At 37.1% G+C, this 21,926-nt stretch overlaps 1 protein-coding gene across 1 annotated transcript in view; it reads right to left on the minus strand.

The window, feature by feature from the left end:
• COX16 (cytochrome c oxidase assembly factor COX16) overlaps positions 1-21,926 on the minus strand; it is a 47,248-nt gene that overhangs the window by 13,205 nt on the left and 12,117 nt on the right. Inside the window, exons 2-3 of the mRNA XM_071427194.1 lie at positions 21,175-21,252; positions 3,478-3,540 (exon numbers count right to left, since the gene is read on the minus strand). Of these exons, the coding sequence (XP_071283295.1) occupies positions 3,478-3,540; positions 21,175-21,252 (141 nt within the window). The remainder of the gene's footprint in view (positions 1-3,477; positions 3,541-21,174; positions 21,253-21,926) is intronic.

Genomic DNA, 21,926 nt, shown 5'->3' on the forward strand with positions numbered 1-21,926 from the left:
ACTGAAATTTTCAGCAGCCACTGAAGTCTTCCAAGCCCATTCCTAGAACATAGCTATAAACCATCAGAGTCTAGTAGGTACTTAACATCTTGTTTGATTATTAAGGGATTTGGAAGCACATCTGATTCAAATATAAAGGACTTTTTTCTCTAAAAAAATAGATATGTTTTCGAATGTTGCTACTTTGTCAACATAGTTACTCATTATTTTACATCCTCATTATTTTATTCTTGGTTTGCTGCAACACCATCCTCTCACCCCTGTCCTTGTCAGATTACCTGTCAGGCAGCTCTGATGCCCTTAGCATCTTCTATCAGTCTTCCCTGCTTTATGACTAACTCATTTACTGTTTCCATAGCAATCCTTCACGTTTTTATTTATTGGAATATATTTTCCTCTACTATCAATTGCTATTGATTCCCACTGAATATCACATATTTGATTCAAACTTAAATGATTTTTTCCCACGGCAAAATGTTAGTAAATTCTTAAGGAAGCTTTTATTTGCTACAAAAACCCCTAACAACAATTCTATATTTTGGAGCCTGATGTAACTGAGGCCAGATTTTTTAGTGCTTATTAGACCATTAATTTCACAGAAGTACAGAAACCAAGTGCTAGAATAAGGAATGCTATTTTGAGACTGCATTAAAAACATGAAGAGGAATGTACTATGACTGTTAAACAACCACAAGAATGGTTTTCACTCATCATAATAATCAGGTTTTTTATCTCCCTTTTTCAAACAAATTTTTGTCCTTTCAAATAAAATACTCAGGCTTTTGTCACAGGTCAAACACTTGACATTTTTTACAGTGTGTTCTACAAGGCCCAGCTCAGCAGCAGAACTACATTCACATTAGTACCAGCATCACTAGTGGACAGAGCTGTGATTTATTAGGCAAAGGGGAGCAGCAGGGTCTAATTGGTCATATGAGGACACAAAAGTGTGCGAGAGGAATGCATAAACAATGGAGAGTGTATGCAAAGGTAGCTTGCTCCTCTGGCATGTCCCAAGACACAAGATAAATGCCATTATTAACAGATCTGAGATACAAGAAATGCGGTATGAATTACACATGTAAATTCTTCCTTCCTCAAAATAGTATCCTGACCAGAAACATTCCTTTTATAGTTTGAGATATAATATAGTAAATGAGAAGGTAAGAAAATGTCTTCATGTTAATTTCCTCACAATAAATTAGGTCTGTGATTATATCTTTTTACATCACCATGACCAGCACATCAGAGACAAAATGCAGACTTCAACATGTTTGAAATACTGGAAATGTCTTTACTTCTTGCAATATGTCCATAAGGGCATATATGTATGCTTATAGAAGAAATTATGACATTCTAGAAGAATTCTGTATGAATTCAATATGTACACTTCTGTAATGACAGTAAGATCTTGGGGAGGGCCAAAGGACATTTGCATTTATCAGGCAACCATGCTTCAAAAGAGCTGGCATGGTATCCTCAGTAACAACTGCAGATATAATGCTAATAATATTGTAAAATAAGGCTTTACATATCAAAACAGCAACTTTTTTTTAACTGCCCTTGATCTCTTATCACACCATATTTAGTAACAGCCACCAGTGTAATCCTTCAATGTGACCTATATATTGAATTAGAAGGTGTTCCTAAGAGCTGTATTTTGGACAAGTCAAAAATAAAGAAAGGAGAAAAACATCCAGCCAAACCCCTCTAGTCTGGAAAAGATGGGGTCCACAGAAAACTACTCTCCTAAATGTTAGCTGCAACGGGGTGATTGGTTAGATTTTATCCACCAGAATACAGAGGTAACAGTGACTTTAAATTGTCACACACTCAGCAGTGTGGAGCCTGCAAACTATGTGCAGGACTGCTGGTAGTTTCACAAGTTTCACTGAAGCAAGAAATTAAAGTGTGCTTGCAAGTTGGTGCCCATAATAAAGTATATATTGATATTAGATTTCAAAACAATAATCCAAATCTATTTTCATTAAGCAAATCCATTTGTTTTGTTGAACTGATCTGCCCTCTATAACACCCAAGCACTACTCTGGAAGAATTTCAGTCTGGGAACTCTCTACAGTTTAGATTAAGAAAAAGTAAGATTGCTTCTGTCATTTCTGTCCGTCAGAAAAGAGTCTCATTACCTAAGAAGGCTTGTAATATATTGTTATGCCAGATGTATTTTATTAGCATTGATTTATCCATAAAGATAATGGAATTATGGCTATTTAAATATTTTCCTTAACCTATTTACTCATCTCCTGAAGAAAGACTATGGTATATCTGAATACAGATCTGTTGATTTTGAGGTAAGATATTGAGTTTGAGATGTGGTTCTTTTTACTTTTTTTTCCACATAAACAAATCAGAGCAGCCTTACAATATATTGAATGGAAACTGAGAGACAGTAATCCCAGAAGCAATCAGAACTTAATGAATTTGTAAGTTTTGAGTCTCCATTGGAACTTTCCATCTTGTTATTCCCTGCACCAGAAAGCACAATTCTTTATAGCAGGAGGAAGCCCAAAACTATTTGCAATAATGGTAAAAACCAGTAAATATTTTGTGAAATTAGGCCTGTGAAAGTATAAAAGGTAAGTTTTATTTTTATTTCAGACAAATTACAAAACAGTAATAAAATAGTAAAATTTTATTATCAAGATCAGGTACTGCCGTTTGGACACCTAAGTATGAGAGCAATGGGTGCAATCGAGATCTTCAAAGGCTTGTGACAGAAATGTGGTATGGGAAGAAAACAAAAATCTGTGTTCAGCATAAAGGCCACAGAGATAGATGAAGTGTTAGTTGGACATTTGATTCAATTCATTTTAAAACATTAAGAATAATCTTAAATAGCTTTATCCTTTGTTTCTGGTCTCAGAGAGGCTTTTTCCAGTTTTTCTAACATGGCTTTTTGTGGGCCTGAAAATTTATAAGACTCTGGATACTGAACTGGTTAAAACAGACATTTTAGAACTCAGTAATATTTGAAGAAAATGCAGTGTTGAGGGAAGAGTGAACTATTTTTCTGTAAAATTTTCTGAAACCATATAAAAGGAATGACAGTTGTTTCAAAGATACAGAAGAAATAAGATAAAGTACATCATGGACATTGTTCTGTAATTTGGTCTAAAGATCATCCAAACTCATGCAGTAGAAGTGCTGACGTACATTCACACACACTCCCTCTAAGGCCAGCATCAGCTCTACATTTATAAACTAGGTTAACCACAGAAATAGTGAATTTATTTGTACCACTGTACTTGATGCCTGGAAATCAAAGTAAAGCTGTGTTCAGAAAGAAGCACTATGTGTTCAAAAACCTTTCTTTACATAAATCCTTGTTTTTATTGGACATCAGTGAGTCAAAGGCAGATGGTTGATCTAATTTTAGTTAGGGACAGATACGACCCACCAGCGGCCAGAGTAATCAAGGGTAGCCAAGGTTATGGGCCCCAGGCAACAAATTTATTTTACCTCATATTCAGATTCCAGTGTCACAGGGTTCTGTTTTAATTTTTCTTTCAAAGCTGGATCAACCTGAAAGACAAATAAAAATACAGCAAAAATGTTTGCTTTTAAGAGTATATTTTTTAAGAAATCTTAACCTCGAATAAACTGAGTACTGGTACATGCAAACCCTCCTCTCCTCTAAAAGAGTTTATGTGCCATTTGTTCCAATATCAGAACGATGAACACAGCACAAGAATTGGGCTGAAAAGAAACACGTTAACTGCCAAATTATTAAATATTCAAAACACATTTTTCACTATAGCCCAACACTTGCATTACATTAGATACTTAAATCCGTACCTGTTTGGTTTAAAACTGTTAAACTAAACAAAGCCTAATTAAATGAAACAAGCACAAGAAAAATAAAATTGGGATTGTGGAATATATTATACTCCTGAATGTTGAGTTCAGGGAATAGGCATACAATGTTTCCTGGTTTTCAAAGTCTAAGCATGAGCTGAATTTCCAATTTTCTGGTGAACACACAGCTCTTTCCTAGTTTTGATTCTGTACTGACAGTTGCTGGTGTTTCCTGCCACCTTTCAGAGACGCTTATTGAAAGAACAAACCTAAGAACAGATATGTCAATGAACCACAGCAGAAACATTTCATGTTTTAACTTCTTCTGAGCCTGGAAGAAGTGATGTTCATCCCTCCCTTTGCTAAATAATGCCTGTCTCCCACAGGTCTAAGAGCAGAAGCTAAGGGGAAGAAGATAATTAGCATTCTTCACATTTAGAGAAAGCGTTTTACCTTCTTCTCAAACAGCCACATACACAGTATTCAGACATAGTCTTTATGCAATATAATTATAATACCAAATAAATTCACCATGAGAGAACAATCTCATTTTTAGAGCTTAAAAACCAAAATAAATGCGTAAGGAGACTGGTAATGTGTGTAATTCTATATCCCTTGTACACTACTCCAACTATAACTAATCCAGTGAAGAAAACTTGTTACTCTTAATTTGCTGCTTCTTGATCTGAACACAAAGGGCCCAGTAACCCTCATCACAACCGAGGCCCAACATCTACAAATAGTTTAGAAAACAAAAAGGAGGGCATACATGTAACAGAATTTGCCCAGCCAATGAGAAGATCCACCTTCAGATTCTCTTCTAACACAAGTTCCTACTTATCAGAGGTACTTAAAATACACATCAACTATGTGAATTGATGGGAATTGCTCTGAAGAATTTCCCTGGGCCATAATGTTCCCCTTGATTACAGGCACTGTCTGCTAGTTAGCATGCAGCCTGTGAGACCTCAGTTCCTAAGGATGGATGCTCAGACAGGCAAGTCTAACACCATCTGTGCATGGCCAGAGGTTTGATTTCCCTACCTCATCAGCGATCTGGCCATAGAAATACACACATTTGCAACCTCCAGATTCATTACACTTGGGACCTAAGCCAAAATATCTAAAATGGTTAATGTTTGTACCGGATACAGCTCCCACCTTCTTTGCAATTAAAAAAAAAAATTGTAAAACAAGATAGTGTCTCTGCACTGGCCCTCTACATCAAATAAAAAATTAAATGCTCCATCTCTGTCTTGGCATCCAAGGCCTCTGTAGAAGTGCCCCTCATTAAAGATGGATTGTGTTTCTCCTGTGACCATGACCTCCAACAACAGCCATGCTTTATTAGAACAACGAACTCATCCATCACATGTGCAGAAATGCAAAGTCTCTGGGCAGCCAGACAGGCTTTGAAGCTTGCTTTCAGAGAGAGAAGAGTGATCATGGACCTCACTGTATTCAGAACTAAATGCAAACACTATTTGTTATGCTTTGTGTTCTCACAATACACATATGGACAAGGGGAAATAAAAGCTGCAGTAAGTAAGGCAGCAACAGTTTCATTTTATCCTACAGTTTCCCTCCATTTAATAATAAGGCAAAGTATCATGGTTGAAACATTGTTTTTACTTAATTAAACACAGCCAGAATTTAACTTACAAAGACAGTTCAATATCCTATTATCAAGTTTTATTTTATCAATTTTTAGTGTGTTTGTTTAATGTGTGGTGTTTGCATGGCCACATTTGCGTAAGGCAAAGGCAAACAATCAGTTAAGCTACTACTGCTTCTCCTTCCTTCCAGCCCTTTCTGTCTTCAGACTTTCTCCTGTCTTCACTCTGCTCTGCCTTCACAAAGACAGCTAAAACTGAGACACAGCATTCCAATTTGATGCTGTAACTTTAATATTAACAAAAAGTCAGAAATGAAGAAGCCTAGTTGAAATTTCTTTTTAAAAAATACCCTGAAAATGCAAAATGAACAGAGTGCTGCTTCTTTGGAAGCAGAAATTTTGTTTGGGAAATTAAGTTACCCAAAAAGACAAGTTAAACCCTGTTCTGAGGGCAAACTTCATATACACCTTAAGCTCACTCCACAAAACTGATTCTTTTGCCCCAAGTTCCACCAAAAAAAAAGTAAAAAAGAGGAGCAAGTATATATTTCCTGTCCCCTATATACATACTTACTCACACAGAATAATTTAAACATACTTGAGCTGGCACAGTAATTCAGTCACCTGCACTTTCTAATGCCTTGACTGCAAACCCCAGCTTTTCAGCTACCAAATGAGATGGGTGGGTTATAAATTGTTTTAGGAACCTATATAGAAGTTGAGAAAAAGTGTATTAAAAAGTTTTGTTTCCACTGTGTTTGTACGATGCTGTGCTATCTTTGAAACATCACAAGAAAAAAAAGTGAATGATGCTATATGCTATTTTCATTCTGAAAAGGCTGAAAAGGCAGATAAACATCAATATGAGCCACAATCACTGATCATAACCAGAGAACACTTCAAATGGGGGTAGAGCCAGGAAAATGGCCATGCCAGAGCAGTAGCTCTGTTGTATTACACATCTGCCGCAAGATCCAAATACAAACATACATTTTGCTTCCATGATGACTACTATGCCAACACATACTGCCAAATGGGCTAGAAGTATTCAGCTATGCACTGGCAAATAGATCTTCAGCTAAATTACAGATACAAATCTGTATTAGTAAATATGATGATGACAGCAGACAAAGCCCAAATGCTGTTTAAGACTCTGACAGTGTCCTCTCCACCAGTATTTAGGAGGCAGGAAGGAACAGAAAAGATATTCCTTTACACTAGAGGACTCCTCTTGTTCAGCAAAATCTCAGCTACTCTTCTAAGATCCATTTAAATTCAGAGTTTATGTCTAAATGTAGAATTCAAAGATATGTGCATGTGTAGTTACAGCATAACTTCACATTAAATTCTTACTGAAAGACTACTGAAATACTTGATGCAAGTATTTAGACAACCTTCACGAGATGCTGTCTGCAAGGCTTTGAAATCAGTACTATAAATACAATTTTTAAAGGCTTTACTTATTTTCTTTTTCTAGGGTGTATTTTTACCTTTTTAGCACTTGCAGAAAAATGAATAAAACATTCTCCATATTTTGCATTATACAGGCTTATCTCATATTACATCAACTGAAAGGGCGAGGGCAAGTGCAATATAGAAAAATCTCAGAAAAGGTTTAAGAATCCAGGTGTCAAATTAGAATTTTGTCCCATTTCACACTCCCACCATTCCTTTAGATTTACCCTTACTTAACTTCAAAAGGTTCCCAAAGAAACAGACTTTTAAAAGATTTTTAACAGCTAAAAGTAATAGAGGTTAAGCACAGAAACATTCTTAGAAATCTTAGTAGGCAGCTACTTGAGGCTGTAATAGAAACTTTTGAAATGAGGCTGCTGCTTCTCATTTTAAGGCTGACATTTCAGTTTTTCAATTAGAACCTGGACAGCATTTCTAGGTGTTAAAAACAGTGCACCTTGGGGTGCAGACATCATTACACAGCAAAGCAGGAATAACTGGTCCTTGCAGCCCCTGCCAAACCAGGGACTCCTGCAGTGCCCTGTGAAAAACACACACTCATCTCAGTAAAGAGGATTTTTTGTTTGTGACACAAGTATTTTTGGTACATTTATAAACCTAAAAGTGCTGCTACTAAAAAAAATCTCTGCTAAAAATTTTGTATTGATACTCACTGACCACAGTTCATTTTGGCTCAGAAACAAATAATACTGGTAGAGAAGAACTGAGAAATTTGTGAATGCCACTAACTTTAGCTCCAGGATAAGGAAAGGATAGCTCTTCCACAAGGGAACCCAAAGAATACCATCACTACCCATTTGAAGTTTAGAGGCATGGAACACCCCTCCATATGGGGACAGGCTAAGAACACCAAGCTAATGAGCTTGGTTTGCTCATTCTGGAGAAGAGAAGGCTTTGGGGAAACCTGAGTGTGGCTTTCCACTAAGGGGAGCTAACAAGAAAGACAGACGAACCTTTTAGTAAAGTGTGTAGCAACAGGACAAGGGTTGACAGTTTTAAAATAAAAGAGGGTAGATTTAGACAAGGTATAAGAAATAAGCTTTTTATAACGAGCGTGGTGAGACACTGGCCCAGGTTGCCCAGAGAGGTGGTGAATGCCCCATGCCTGGGAACATTCAAGGTCAGGCTGGATGGGACTCTGAGCAATCTCATCTACTTGAAAATCTCCCTGTTCCTTGCAGGACTGTTTTACTAAAAGAGTTTTGAAAGTTTCTTCCAACCCCAATTATTATATGGTTCTGCTAAACACAGGAATACAAAGCAGAATAGCAGTGTCACTCCTGTTGAGCATTCAGAGAGGACCACCAAGTTGACTCACATTCTTATTTTCACGGTAGCATCCCAGCTGTCCACAGAACACATATGCCTGGATCCATAACTCAAACAGCCCATCTTCACAAGCAGCCTTTCTCTGCTATAAACATTACTGGTTATTTGTCCATGTACTATTCGTGGCCATGGGCTTTAGAGCAAACCAAGACTTGAATATATTACATCTTCTAAAATGATGGGTTCAGTTACTACACAAGGAAACTGTCAGGAGACAGCCACATCATGAGAAGAGGACTGTGATTTTAACAGCCTCCTCTCACATCAGTCAGTGCAGCATACTGTATACTTGTGTCCTGGCAGGTACTGACCAAATATTTGCATGCCAAAGTTTTACAAAACTTTCCCTTTAGCAAGCATTTCCAGAAAAACAGTGGAAGATATTTCTACCCTAAAGCTAGTTATTTTTACTAAAATATGAGTTTCTGTTCTGACCCTGTCCTCCACAAAATAATATCCCACTGAAAAAGATTTCAGCTTTGGAAATGGGAGAAGACAGTGGCCTGAATTTAATGAACATGAATTAGGATTGAGATTTTCATTTTTTCATCTGCCCTTCCCAGCATGAATAGATGGGACACAGTTTTCCTGCAGTAACCACAGTACGAGAGTCCACAAAATTACTGTTTATATGAAATTTTTCAATTTGTTCTCCCCACCCAATTTTTAAACTTAAGAGTAAACCATAATCACCAATTCTAGTTCTCCCACAGCATATCTTCTTTGAAAACATTTATCATATGTCTAACTCCTCCAAATGGAAAATCAGCAATCTTGAGTGGATCAGTCAACTTTAATCTTCCTTGAGAAGACTCCCATAAATTGCTACAGAAATCTGTGTCATAAATATTCTAAGTTGTGGTTTATGAGCAGAGTGAGAAGCAGTAGATGGGAGAGAATAAATCCCAGGACTCAGGAAATGCAGTGTAAACTACAGCCAAGCTGAGTGCTGTTCTACTTAAGAAATTAAAGGAACAAAGCTTGTAGAGGTTGTAAGGTACAACAAGGGTTGTACTTATGCCAAGCTCTTTGGCATACAGTCTTAGGTAACAGAGAAGGGCAAGACAAAACATACTATTTTTGTGCAACTTCATTCACAACAATCCTTCGGCTACATTACTTAAATATTTAATACACAAAAACCACTTACTTAAGGCTACCTTTTTCCCTGTGAGGGTGGTGAGGCACTGGAACACGTTGCCAGAGAAGCTGTGGATGCCCCATCCTTGTAATTGCAGCCAGGTTGGATGGAGCTTTGAGCAATCTGGTCTAGAGTAAGGTGCCCTTGCCCCTGACAGGGGGCTCAAACTAGGTGATCTTTAAGGTCCCTCCCAACCCAAACAGCTCCATGACTCTGTGATTCTATACTGCATAGGATATGATCCAAGAATATTGACTGGATCAGAACACTCACAAAGAGTGGGGAGACAGCTGAGACTAGATGTAAACCCTAGCTTTGTGTCCTTTTGAGTTTTTCCTATGATCTGCATAGAATACAGACAGCTAAACAAAAAAAACCCATTTCATCCAGCCTCTGACAGAAATCGATGCAGGCATTTCCAAAGGAGCAATATAAATTGTTGTTACAGCAGAAGTTCCCAGACTTACAGAACATGGTGCACCAGTGATCTCTTAAAATCCAAACCTTGTACTTGCTTCCAGATTGATCAAAAAAAGACCTACAATCCCAAACTCTGTACCAGACTTTTTATGCGATAATGTCATGAGAAATGCAATTAAAAGCTAATATGATGGCCAAATTATCCCATACTTCAACAAACATTTAAGCATATCTAGAGTTCTTCCATATTAGGTCAATGAAACTAACAAGGACTCTAGAATTTTCAGTTCTGAACAGGAAGTACTCATCATTTAATTAATTTTGGTATGCTTTCACATCCAGTTTGATTTTCAGTTGCACATTTTATTTATATGACTTACACCAACTTAGTGCTGTAAATCTTGGCTCTGAGTATGCTAGCATAAATTTAATTTCACAGCAAAATTCAGTACAAAAAAATGTTCCTTTTGGTGTAAAAAAAAAAAAGGTGTAAATTTGTGATGCCAGTATTTAGGAAAAAAAAAACCCACCCTTTTGCCTCTAAATAAAATATACTTAACAGCTAGAAACAATCCAAAATGCAACTTTGGATGCAACTCCAGCAAAGTCAAATTTTTTTGGTCATTTTTTTGAAGATTCCTTTTTAATGGTTATGTACCTACTATGCAAGTCCAGGCTGGAAAACTAGTGTAAATATAGTTTATAGAGGGTTTTTTCCCTTATGGCTTCCTTAGTCATATCCTATTTTTGCACAGAATCAATCCCTTTGTGGTAGCTCTGAAAAACATGAAGGTCACTTAAGTTTCTGTTCAAAGCAAGCAACTTCAAGAGAGAAATTGTGAATTGGCAGCTGAAGGCAGCATGGAAGCAGTCTGTGCTCATCTCCTCTGAATCTTTTCAGTGCTGTACTATCAGACAGAAGAGTACTGGAGAGGGTGTCCTCGTTAGTTCTGTACATCAGCAGGAATACCTGTGTCCAGGTGCTCACTGCTGTTCAATTAGGCTCACCTGTAAACTGCTCCTGGCAGTAGCTCACTTCAACCCAAGTGAAACTAGAGGCACCCTACAATAGCCAAACCACTATTTTTCACTTGGTGTGTCAGTTCAGAAACACAAAGGAATTAATTTAAAGGGAAAAGTCTATCTCATAGGAGACTAAACCATCAATAAAAGCACTGAAGCTTCAAGAAAATAACACCAAAAAATGTTCAAAAAAACCCAGCTCCCAAGGAACTCCAAAGAATCAACCTTCTCACGTAGGAACAGAGATAGTCTGATCCCTCAAACATGACATAAAAACATAACACAGTTAAAACAAGCACAAGCACACTAACAGATTAGGAATGCTTTCCCTAATCAGAGTGAAACATCTATAAATATAGATGCATTGCTTTTCTTCTCTGTGTAAGTTAGTGCCTAAGCCCTATCTTGAACTATATGAAAATATACATTAACTTTTTTCCTCGCTGAAAATAAACAGGAATATAAAACAACACCAAAAAGTCTGCCATTTTTAATCCTAAAAATGGTTTGAATGATGTTTTAAAACATAATTTTCATTTACAGTACATATCCGTTTTTTACAGAAATTTTTTGAGTAATGAAACAAATTTTGACTGTTTAATGTCTTTTTGAACAGAAACAATTCTTAGTGTCAACTCATCAAAATTGTTTTCAGTGCTCTGAAAATGCATTTCTACAAAAAATTACTACCAAATTCTAGTAACTCATCTTAAAATCTGCATGTGTTGAAGAAATTAACACTTCTTATTCTACAGTTCCCATTGCATTTCAGAGAAAATACTTTCTACACTGACATCTAGTGAAGTTTTATAGTAAGAAGAAAAATCATATTCTAATACTTTTTACTTACAGAAAGCTGTTAATTTACCAAATCATTATACTTTAAATTACTAGTCTTTCCAACACGCTTGTACATCACACACCATTTTGTTTTGAAAGATATTTTGTCACTATTTTTAATAAATAACATGTTTACTTGGTCGAAGGATCAGACATTCTGATGGGTATTTTAGAGAAAGTTACAAGGGTAAAATCTGGCGTAATTAAGTTTAAAACATGAATAGCAAAGGGTTTTTCTTTTAAGGGCTCAACATACAACATTAACAAAGCAATTCTACTAAAATCAGTGGGAATTATGAATGCAAAATATTTTAATTCATACATTTTAGATACTAATAAGATAAGTCATCTCTCTTCTCTAAGCAGTATCCAAAAAGCCTGTATTCCTACATCCTCTCTGTAATCGAGTTTGGGCTCTGCTTGTTTAGATTGCTATACAGGTGAAGTTTGCAACAGCACCATTTGGCTTCAAGCCTCAAAACACAAAGGAGAAGAAAGGGAAGGTCCATTTAGACAGAAATTGCACTTAAAATGGACACATGCTGGGGAAAAGGTTTTCAACACTTCCTTTGTAAAAATGGTAGTGATCTAGAGCTGCAGAAAATCCTAGGGACTGGGATCTGCTGACATCATGGCTACTGGCTTCTCAAGATGAGTCTGGAAAGCTAGATGTTTTCTGGTGCTTGAGGGAGGCATTGGGAAAAACAGCTGGATATTTAATTATGTTTTGGCTAAAAACTGCCTGAAGCTAAGTTACACACTTGTAATCACTTCAATTGCAAGGCAAAAATACCAGTAATTAATTTTGGCAATGTGACAGGATTTAAATAAACCAAACAGAATTCTTTGTCGTATATAAAATATAAATATCTAAAAGCTATCAACATTTTATGTATTGAAATTAGTTCCACTTGCAATGGCATCAGAATGAGTTTCTCCAGTTAATAACCTTCTCTTCATCTGAATCTAAATTTGAGAACAGAGCGACCATCAAGTAAAAAATTGAAAAAATGCTTCTGTTTAAAACAAAGAACTCTTAGTACTTGCAATGTATATTGTATTTCATCACAGAGAGGCTCAATAATGTGAGGTAATATCTTAACTCAAAGTCATCCTACAGTGCTGTAAGCTGTCTTTGGTGACAATAAGCACCTGGTCTAGCCAGATCCAATCACTGGAAACCATTCAAAAGTATACATACAGAGTAAGCCTCAGAATGTGGCAACAAAAATCTTACTGAATCCCAGAGTTGACTCTGGTGTTGCCTTTTACAGAAAAATAGTGGTTTATATGCAGAACTGAAAGGATGTCTGAAAAACTGAAACATACATCTCTGTCTGGTATAATAGCAAATTCAGCAGACAGCTCTTCACAGACAATGTAGAGAAGTCATCTGAGCTCAAGTAAAATGGATTAGCTTTTGCTGAAATCAATACAAAAACATGAACCAAACACTAGCAGCTGAACCTCAAAATCTTCAAGAATAACATGGATAAAGAGCTCATTTCCATACAATCCTTCTGGACTGAACTGAACTGAACTGAGAGAGAAAACATCTGAGCATCTGGTACCACCACAATACTGGGTATGAAAAGCTCTTGCTATCCCTTTCATTTTGTGCCACATGGCAGGACTGAAATTACTACCTTATATAGTTCTGAACCATGATCAAAAAACGTAACAAGTTCCAGATTCTGCCTGCAAATAGAAACGAAGTCACTGTAAGGGTACCTGTTTAGCCATCAACAATGAGCCAATCTGCCTGACTAAATATACAATTCCAAACCCCTCCCACTAAGCAGGCCATGCCTGAAAGCAAGGTCTGCTTTAATTTAGTAAAATATGCCTGATGATATAAAGGTAACTGACTGACAAAGACTTTCTCACCTATAAGCAATCCTAAATGTATGCCTTACATTCTCTACAGCACCAAACATTTAAGTGTTTTATTTTCTTAATTTTTGGATGACCTAGGGGCAAGCTCAGTAATGCATTTAGTCTTTGAAAATAAACTAAATCTACTTATACAAGGAAATTAGCCAGTTTATCATTAGACTTAAGACCCAGGCCAACCTGACCTGCTTAAGGAAAAGAAAAAGTAGAAAACAGTAATCACCAACATCAATTCCTTGCCATGCTGCGCTTGTGCAATTAGCTTACTGAAACCAATTAAACACAGGAAGATGTAGTTATAAATAAATAAATGCTAAAATGCTAGATGAGAAGACTTGATTATTCTGCCAAGTTCAGTGCCAGATGCTAAAAAGATTCCACATTCCTTGGCTGACAGGTTTAGAAAGGATACCTTTCCCACCCAAAACATTCCACCAAACACCAACTGAAGATATTCTGATTTTGTTCACACTTAAATCAAGCAAGATGTTTTAAAGACAAACTCCTATGGAATCAGATTCTTCAGAATACAGGAATGCCTCAGGCACAAACAACAGATTAAATAAGAGTTCCTCTACCTTCAAGACATCTGTTAGCTTGCCAGTGAAGCTCCAGCAAAAGAGTATCTAGGGCGGGCTTCATCTCACCTCATTTTATTCATCTATACTTTTGACTTGAAGCATTAAGTCTCTACTTAGGCTCTTCCTCCAGTCATCTGTAGAAGGGCATTCCTTAAGAAACTAAGTCCCACTTAAAGATATATGAAAAATCATAAATTGTCTGCACCTTGAAGTTAGGTAGAGGTTTATCTCACCTATTGTTCACTATTCACTGTTGTTCACAAATAAATTATAACCATATTCATACACTAAGGAAGGTAATTGTCTCACTGCAATGAGGTAATAATAAAATACCAAACTCAACCTCTCTTTTTTTCAATCCATCAAAAGAGGACAACATATTTCTCAAGTATCTACTTTAAAACTGAATGGAACCTATGTTGGGGCATTTCCTCTCAAACCTCCTTTCTGGACTACCTGGATAGCTATCTCAAACTAGGCATCTCACTTAAGACAATGGAAAAATGAGCAAGATGAAACCCTGACATGGTGCACAGTACCACAAACATACATTTAGATTTAGCTGAGCAGATACTGAAATTTCACTTCCCTAACTTTAATAATACAAAGAACCCATTTGGAGTCTTTTGAGTATTAACAGTGGTAATTTAAATTGACCTTAATATTGGTAGGGGGTGTTTGCACATCAGGAAGCCCAGAGGATGAGTCGTAATCCATCTAAATCCATTTGGAAGAAAATAAAGCAGAAAGCCTGCAGAACACACAAGGTAATTGAGTGCAGTACAATCTGGGCTGGTAGCAGTAAAGTCCATTAATTGTTATTAGAACACTGTGGGCTTTGCCAGTCCAGTCCAGTCACAGCGACTTGCGCTATCCACATTACTCCTTGAAATGAAGTTCATCAAGTTTTGGTCAGATTGAGGATCTTGGGGAACACCAAGATGTAACAGGATTTCAAACATGGATGCTTATCTACTTAGAATTGCAATACATGTATCTTGCAGTTTGCAGTCAATAGAAAAGTTTGTGGAAGAAAATTAAAAACACACCTTTTCATCTTGCTACCTATGTCAGTTAAATTCTTTGTATCTCTGGTAGTCTTTCATATAGAGCAAATACTGGTTTTGAACACAGAACCAGGTCCAAAAATAAGATAAACAAGTCAGCTTGCAGTAAACCAGATTCATGCAATAGCTCGCAGTATGTGTAGTGATGGAGACAATCCACTGACATTCCACAAATCTAAGTTAAAAAAACCCATATGATATGTGTAATTTTAAACACTACAGACATATTCAGAGGTCTAAGTGATTTTGTGAATTTAAGTGAATTTTCACCTCACATGAAACATATTATTTAAAGAAAAAAAATGATGTGACATACAGAAACACAATATTATTTGTAAACCTTACTAACATTACACTAAACATTGAAATTACATTTTATTCTGTAATGCTTCTTTTTTCTGAAACAAACAAACTGGAGAAACAAACCAAACTTCTCCTGGGGGCACAGAAATCCTGTCCAGATGGACTTTATAGGCAAATTAAATGGAAGCAATAACCAACAGACAGTTTCTACTGCACTACTCCAGGACATGCCCATATGTGTAACTCCCACAGACATACCTGAGGTAGTTTACATGAGGACAGCAAGAGGAATGTGCCAGCCAGCAACAAGGCACAGCTTTGTCCAGTCACTTGCAGATGTACTCCCTTTTGGGTGGATGCTGAACCTCATTTAAACACTGTGCTGCTGCAGTTCACCCATCTGGACTCAACAGTGTGAAACTTATTGCAGAACATGTGTGAACAGAGCAATGTTCTGACAGCAACATGAAAGCATTCTAATGGGCAGATACCACCTCTTAACTATACACTTATAAGAAGGGAGAAAATGCTGGACTGACTTCCTACACCTTTCTCAGGCATATGTCTGATGTGTTCTTGCTTGACATAAAGTCTCATGGAAACCTGTCAGCTCTCTGCTCCTATTTCTTCCTAGCTATTTTACCCTGACCCAGAACACCTGAAGTAATGGATCTCACCTGAGGAAATTTTTTAATACTCATATGAATTTAAATAATTCCTTTTATTTGAATTAATTAACTGTCCTATTTCCTGTGTAAAGTGGAGCAGCATTAATTACCTATATTCCACAGCCTAAGAAAGTGAGATAGGCAGAGAGGAGGTCTGTGGTGCAGGAGGTAGCTAAAGAGAGAACCTGAACAAGACGGATATAAAATTTCCAGTGAGATCAGTGTGTGTTATTTAAATCACACACTGCTATGGGTCTCCTGACATCCACTCATGAGATTAAAGACACAATGTTAAAGAACAGCACTAGGGACCAAACTAACAATATTCTAAACCTGTAATACTGAGTATAACCAACCAGACAGTCAACGTGCTTCCACCACTATTGAGCCCCACTATGAGAACTGCTGTAAAACAGAAAAGTCAGAGTGCCTTAAGTGATCATGTTAACTTTCTTTTCTCTTTCATTCTTCAATGGACAGCAAGGTTTCCAGAATAATCTTCTATGCACCACATGCGCTCTTTTTCTCAATTCAAGTCCAGGATTGTAAAATGAAAACTGAGATCCTCACAGTTACATAATTTCTTGAACTAGTACCTTAAGACAAAGCAAATATACAATAAATGAAGACTCACAATGGCAACACTAACACTCCACAGGTGTCAATAAGCAACACCTCATGGATAGCTACATGCCAGTCAATTGGTCAAAAACACTAGCTAAGAAATGTTAAAGGCAATCTTCAGTCTACAGAAAGCAGGTTTTACACTCCTAGTGTGCTTACTGAGTATGTTTCCAACCACCACCACCATTCTTTTAATGACCTTTCTGGGTTTACAGGCTTATTGCTCATAGAGAATGGTGAAAGAATAGGTCAGGAACCTTAATTTTCATTTGGATTTGAACTCCTGGAACACAATGTGTCATACATATTTAAATGTAAACAACAACCAATTTGAGGGTAAAACTCATGGAGGAGAAATTGAAATTCTATCATTTTGACTCTTTACTGCCTCTACATTCTACCTCAGTAAGGCAGAAAACATTAGTATTATTTCTTAGCATTCTACTTTTGGGGTGCACTCACTTTGCACAGGACAAAGAAAAAGTGAACAAGACCTTCATAGCTTGTAAAGAGATAAGTATACAATACTATTGTACATAACCCACAGCAGGAAACATTTGCAGACTTCAAAGGCTAATTGACGTTTTGTTTCCTAACAAAATGGCATAGGGATTCCAGCTTTGTTAGAAGTGCTGCACATTACCCTGGAGGAACTCATTCAGTCCTATCCTATCCCAAAAGTCTGAGAACCTGCCTTGCAATGATACTTCTTCAACAGAGTCAATTTGGAGCTTAAAACCTCTCTTACTCTAAAAGGTTTTCTGATGGGAAGAAAGCATAAACTTTTCCAGATAGTTAATATATCACTTCCCTTCAATTCTCTACAGTACAGTACTATTAGCCAGCAGTACAGACCAGACCCCATGTTCCAAGATTCTTATATCCAAAACTAAATCTGAATCAGCAAGTCTATACAACACCTGGAATGACAACAATAGGTAAACAGTATATAAAAATAATTGATTATTATATAGTTGAAAAAAACATTTTCTGTATATTTTTCAGTAAAATAATATAAATTAAATAAACATCTCCAATTACATACACAAAGAAAGAGCCTAGTCTTCCATTTATGAATAAAGGCATCTGGAACAATGCCCATACAAACCTACTAATTTCTTCTCTGTTAATTCCACATGGTTTTCCCATAAGCATACCTGATTTTCTGTAACCAATTTTGATTTGCATAAATTCTTCCCAGAAAGTGAACAATTACCTAACCTAATGATTTCTCCATTAATGGACATTTTGGCAACAACAGATAATGGAGAAATCCTCGATTAGTTTCAGGAGAATTCTGAGCAGCATAAACAAGCATTACATCAGTAAGAGCCTCAGCAAGCTTCCTTTAAACACAGGACATTCATTGTGCTGAGGGTATATGACTGATCTAGGTATCCTGAGAAGATAAAAGTGGCTTTTTGCTTTTGCAAGAGATGGCCATATTTGAGGTCCTGATGTTCAAAGATTAACTAAATGGATGAACTATCTACTCTTTACATTCTAATAGCCCCTCTTCAACTGCAGCTCTAGGCTCTCTATCCTCTGCATTGGCTGAGCTGCAGTCCAAGATCCCAAAATACAGCCCAAATGAACAAGAGGACACAATTCCTTTTGCAGCCCCTTCCCAGCCCCACTCCACCTACAGCTGTAGGCTCTGTCTCCCTCCCAATCCTAATGCTACCCCAGCCCAACGCACCTCAACCAAATCATACTCCCTCAAAGGTCCAAACCACCATTTTCTCTTGGACTTTAATACCTTTATCAGGAAATGTTCTTCAAAAGTCAGTTTGACATCAATAACATAGTCTTTCTAACTACTGCAGCTTTTTTCATTAAGGCACAGGAATCCAAAGTGAAAGCTAGCCCCTCAGTCACTGAAACACAGACTACATAGCAGCAGTTCCACTGCAGTGCTGCCTTTGAACATCACTGTTGACTGAGAAGTTGCTTACTAATGGGGTTTCCCTCTAAGCACAGTGTGAAGTTAAGAGTGAAAAAGGAAAAGAACAGGTACTTTGAAGGCAAAGGATCATGGTTTGGCATCTGAAATATATTAGAGATTTACCACAAAAGGATTGTTTAATTTTTGTCTTTTTAGCAGTTGACTTAGCAAGAATACATTCAAGAATCATGCTTACAAAAGGTGACATACTGGAGTTTGCACATCCTTAAAATATAATCAAAAAAGACAGGCACTTGGGTGCTATGAATCCTAGCCTGCTTTAAGATTTGTGCAACCTCCATTTTTTTAGCAGTAAAATGTAAATAATAATCCTACCTTTTCTGACAGTAGGACTATCAAGCTTAATTCATTTAAATTATGTGAAAGTTTTCAGAGCTCCTTGTATTAAAACTGTTATTTAATTAAATAATTTTATTTTTCTAAAGGAGAAGCTGTAACAAAAAAAATCTTATTTCTTTTATTGCTTATTGCATGTAACTGTCCAACCCCCCAAGAGGAGCACTAGCCCGTCTGTCCCTGTTCTGATAAGGATTTAAAATACTCCAACTGTGCTGTAAGAGAAAAGCATCAGGATTTTAATATCACTTTTAAATTACTCATATTAATGTTCTTTTCCTGAGTTCCAGGTATGTTTTAAACTAGATTTTTTTATCCATTAAAATACATTCAAGTCTCATTGGCTGTCTTATTTAGTGAATTAGAATGGCTTTCAACTCTGTTTTTATGGACACAGAAACAGAAATTAATGAAAGACATTGCTTTGATTTGTCCATCTACAAACAAGATGTAGATTACTCTCCCTACAAACAAGCCCAAAGTTGGTGTTGCTAGTTGTGAGCCAATACTGCACTGTTCTTTACGTCAATGTCATCTACTTCTGAATAAAACTGCAAGGAAAAGAAAAAGAAAACACAAAAGAGATGCTGCAGACTTGAGTAATACTGGTTAGAGCATAAACCAGAAGGCCTCTTTTAGCTTTTCAGAGTTTAAGAACTACAGGTTGAAGTAGCTTCCACTCAGAGCTTTCATGTACTACTGACTAATTTAGTAATGCTTCCCTTGATTATAAATGCTGGGAGAAAGAGCCACATAGACCTGAATTACCACAACTATTAACAGTGTTTTTTCCCTGAGTTCCTATCACAGTGCACATCATGGGGGTCAAATGCAATACACTGAGTATGAATCTGACCCAAAAACTAACAGAAACACAACAGGCAAATTCTTGCCCCATTGTGATCCCCATCTGGCTGGAGAAAAACTTAAAAGGTTCCAACTGCTCCTAAAAGGATAGAAATGATAGGAAAAAAAAGCCACCCAGAAGACAGCACTAGAGAAAATATTTGTAAGATTACTCTCCCTGATCTACAGGTTCTGTCATATACAGTTCTGAGCAGGAGTGGGCCACATGGTGCATGGAAGGCCACAGCCAGGTATGCAACAGAGAGAACAATGAGGAATGATTAAAGTAATTTACATGGTCCACAAGTGTCTAAGACAAAACAAAGGGTTTTTTCTCCTGACTCTCAACAGCTCAGGATCTCAAAGATTTCACCACAGCAGAAAGCCACAGTATCCAGAGTCCTGAACAACTTTTTTTTCTATAAAGTTGCATAAAGTCTTTAAAACAGCTTTGTGCAACCTGCAAGTCATCACCTCTGAGAAACCAGAAAGTCTCTTTGCATTGCAATAGCAGACCTGCATATTACCAGACCAAGAAAAGCAAGGCAATACTACTTTCTGCTAAACTGACACAATCCTTTCAGATCATTTCATATGCAATTTGGAACTAGTGTTATACTTGGAGGGGTAAGTAGCACTAGTAAACATGCTATTTCCCTCAGAAAGAAGGTTTCAGGTTAATTTTAAAAAAGGCTTCTTATATACAGGATATTCTGACAAAATGGGTAGAGACTAGCTCCTGTTTCCTTCCCAAGGCTTAAAGAACAGGATGTAGCACAATGTCAAAGGTACCTGCTTGTCTCAGTCAATGCCCAGCCAAGGCCCAGAAACCATCTAACATTATAAGCTCACTGCCTAGAATTGTTTGAAAACTGAACCTTTTAAAATATCAGTTTTCTTAGTCTAAATTGGATACAGTACCCTTGTAATAACCTCCTTCTAGACATGCTGCAGTTCCTTCTCAGGATTCAGAATTGCCACTTGCAATCAACCAAACGAATAAAATGTTTCTATTATTTATGTTGATTTTTTCACGGATGGCAAAGAACTCATCATCATGTCAGCCCCTTTATTGTCACCTACTCTGCCTACTGCCTGTGAGATTCAGCTGTAGCTCAGGGCCAAGCAGTGAAAGGCAAATCCCCTACACCAAGTTTGCTTGTCCTATCAATTCTTTAGAAAGCAGCATGTAGGCATAAGGAAATTAAAAGCAAAAAAAATAATTTAAACTACCTTGCCATGTAGTTCGTGAACGTCGTATCTTATCTGAGCAAATTCACGGAGTCCAAAAGATCCTCCAATGAGATAGAGCTGAAAAGAGAATGAAAACAGACATGTTAGGACTGCTAAGAAAACAACGCTTTGCACACCTACAAAAAATACCGTGCATACTGACCCAATTCATTTACCAAGGGACTCTGATATTTTTCCAACAGAAACACCAGGAGCTGAAAAAAACAATACTTTAGAAAATAAGTGCAGGTGCCTTCTTCCACTCTCTGAGCCTGGATTTCACACATTTCCTCTTTCATAGAAAGACAGTTGCTACATGACTCAGTCTTTCCAGGGACTTCCTCTCCTCTTACCCCTTGTTTTCCCTCCCCATGTGGTTTCCTGACATAATGGCAGCAAAGGAACCTTTACCTCACTGCCACAGGTTTTATTCTCATAAATTTTCAAACTCTGTGGGGAAGTAACAATGCCACGCTGACTTACTCTGGTGTCTGTGGGTAACAGATCTAATTAAGCTTCTGAACAGACCATGACTGTAGCTATAGTTCAATAACATATTATCACCCAGGCTAAGAAATCACATCCAGAACACCCATTCTTTTATTACTCCTTAGTTATCCTGCAATTTCCTCCACGCCTGTAAAGCCTAAGAATAATAAAGGGAGAAAGGGGAGGACTTCATACACACATAAGAAATCATTATATTATTCTTTCTTATGAGAGAGTGCTATCACAAAACCGCATATGTATTT

The sequence above is a fragment of the Agelaius tricolor genome, unplaced genomic scaffold, assembly GCF_023055355.1.
Source record: "Agelaius tricolor isolate 1412-34295 unplaced genomic scaffold, bAgeTri1.0.p SCAF_5, whole genome shotgun sequence".
NCBI lineage: Eukaryota > Metazoa > Chordata > Aves > Passeriformes > Icteridae > Agelaius > Agelaius tricolor.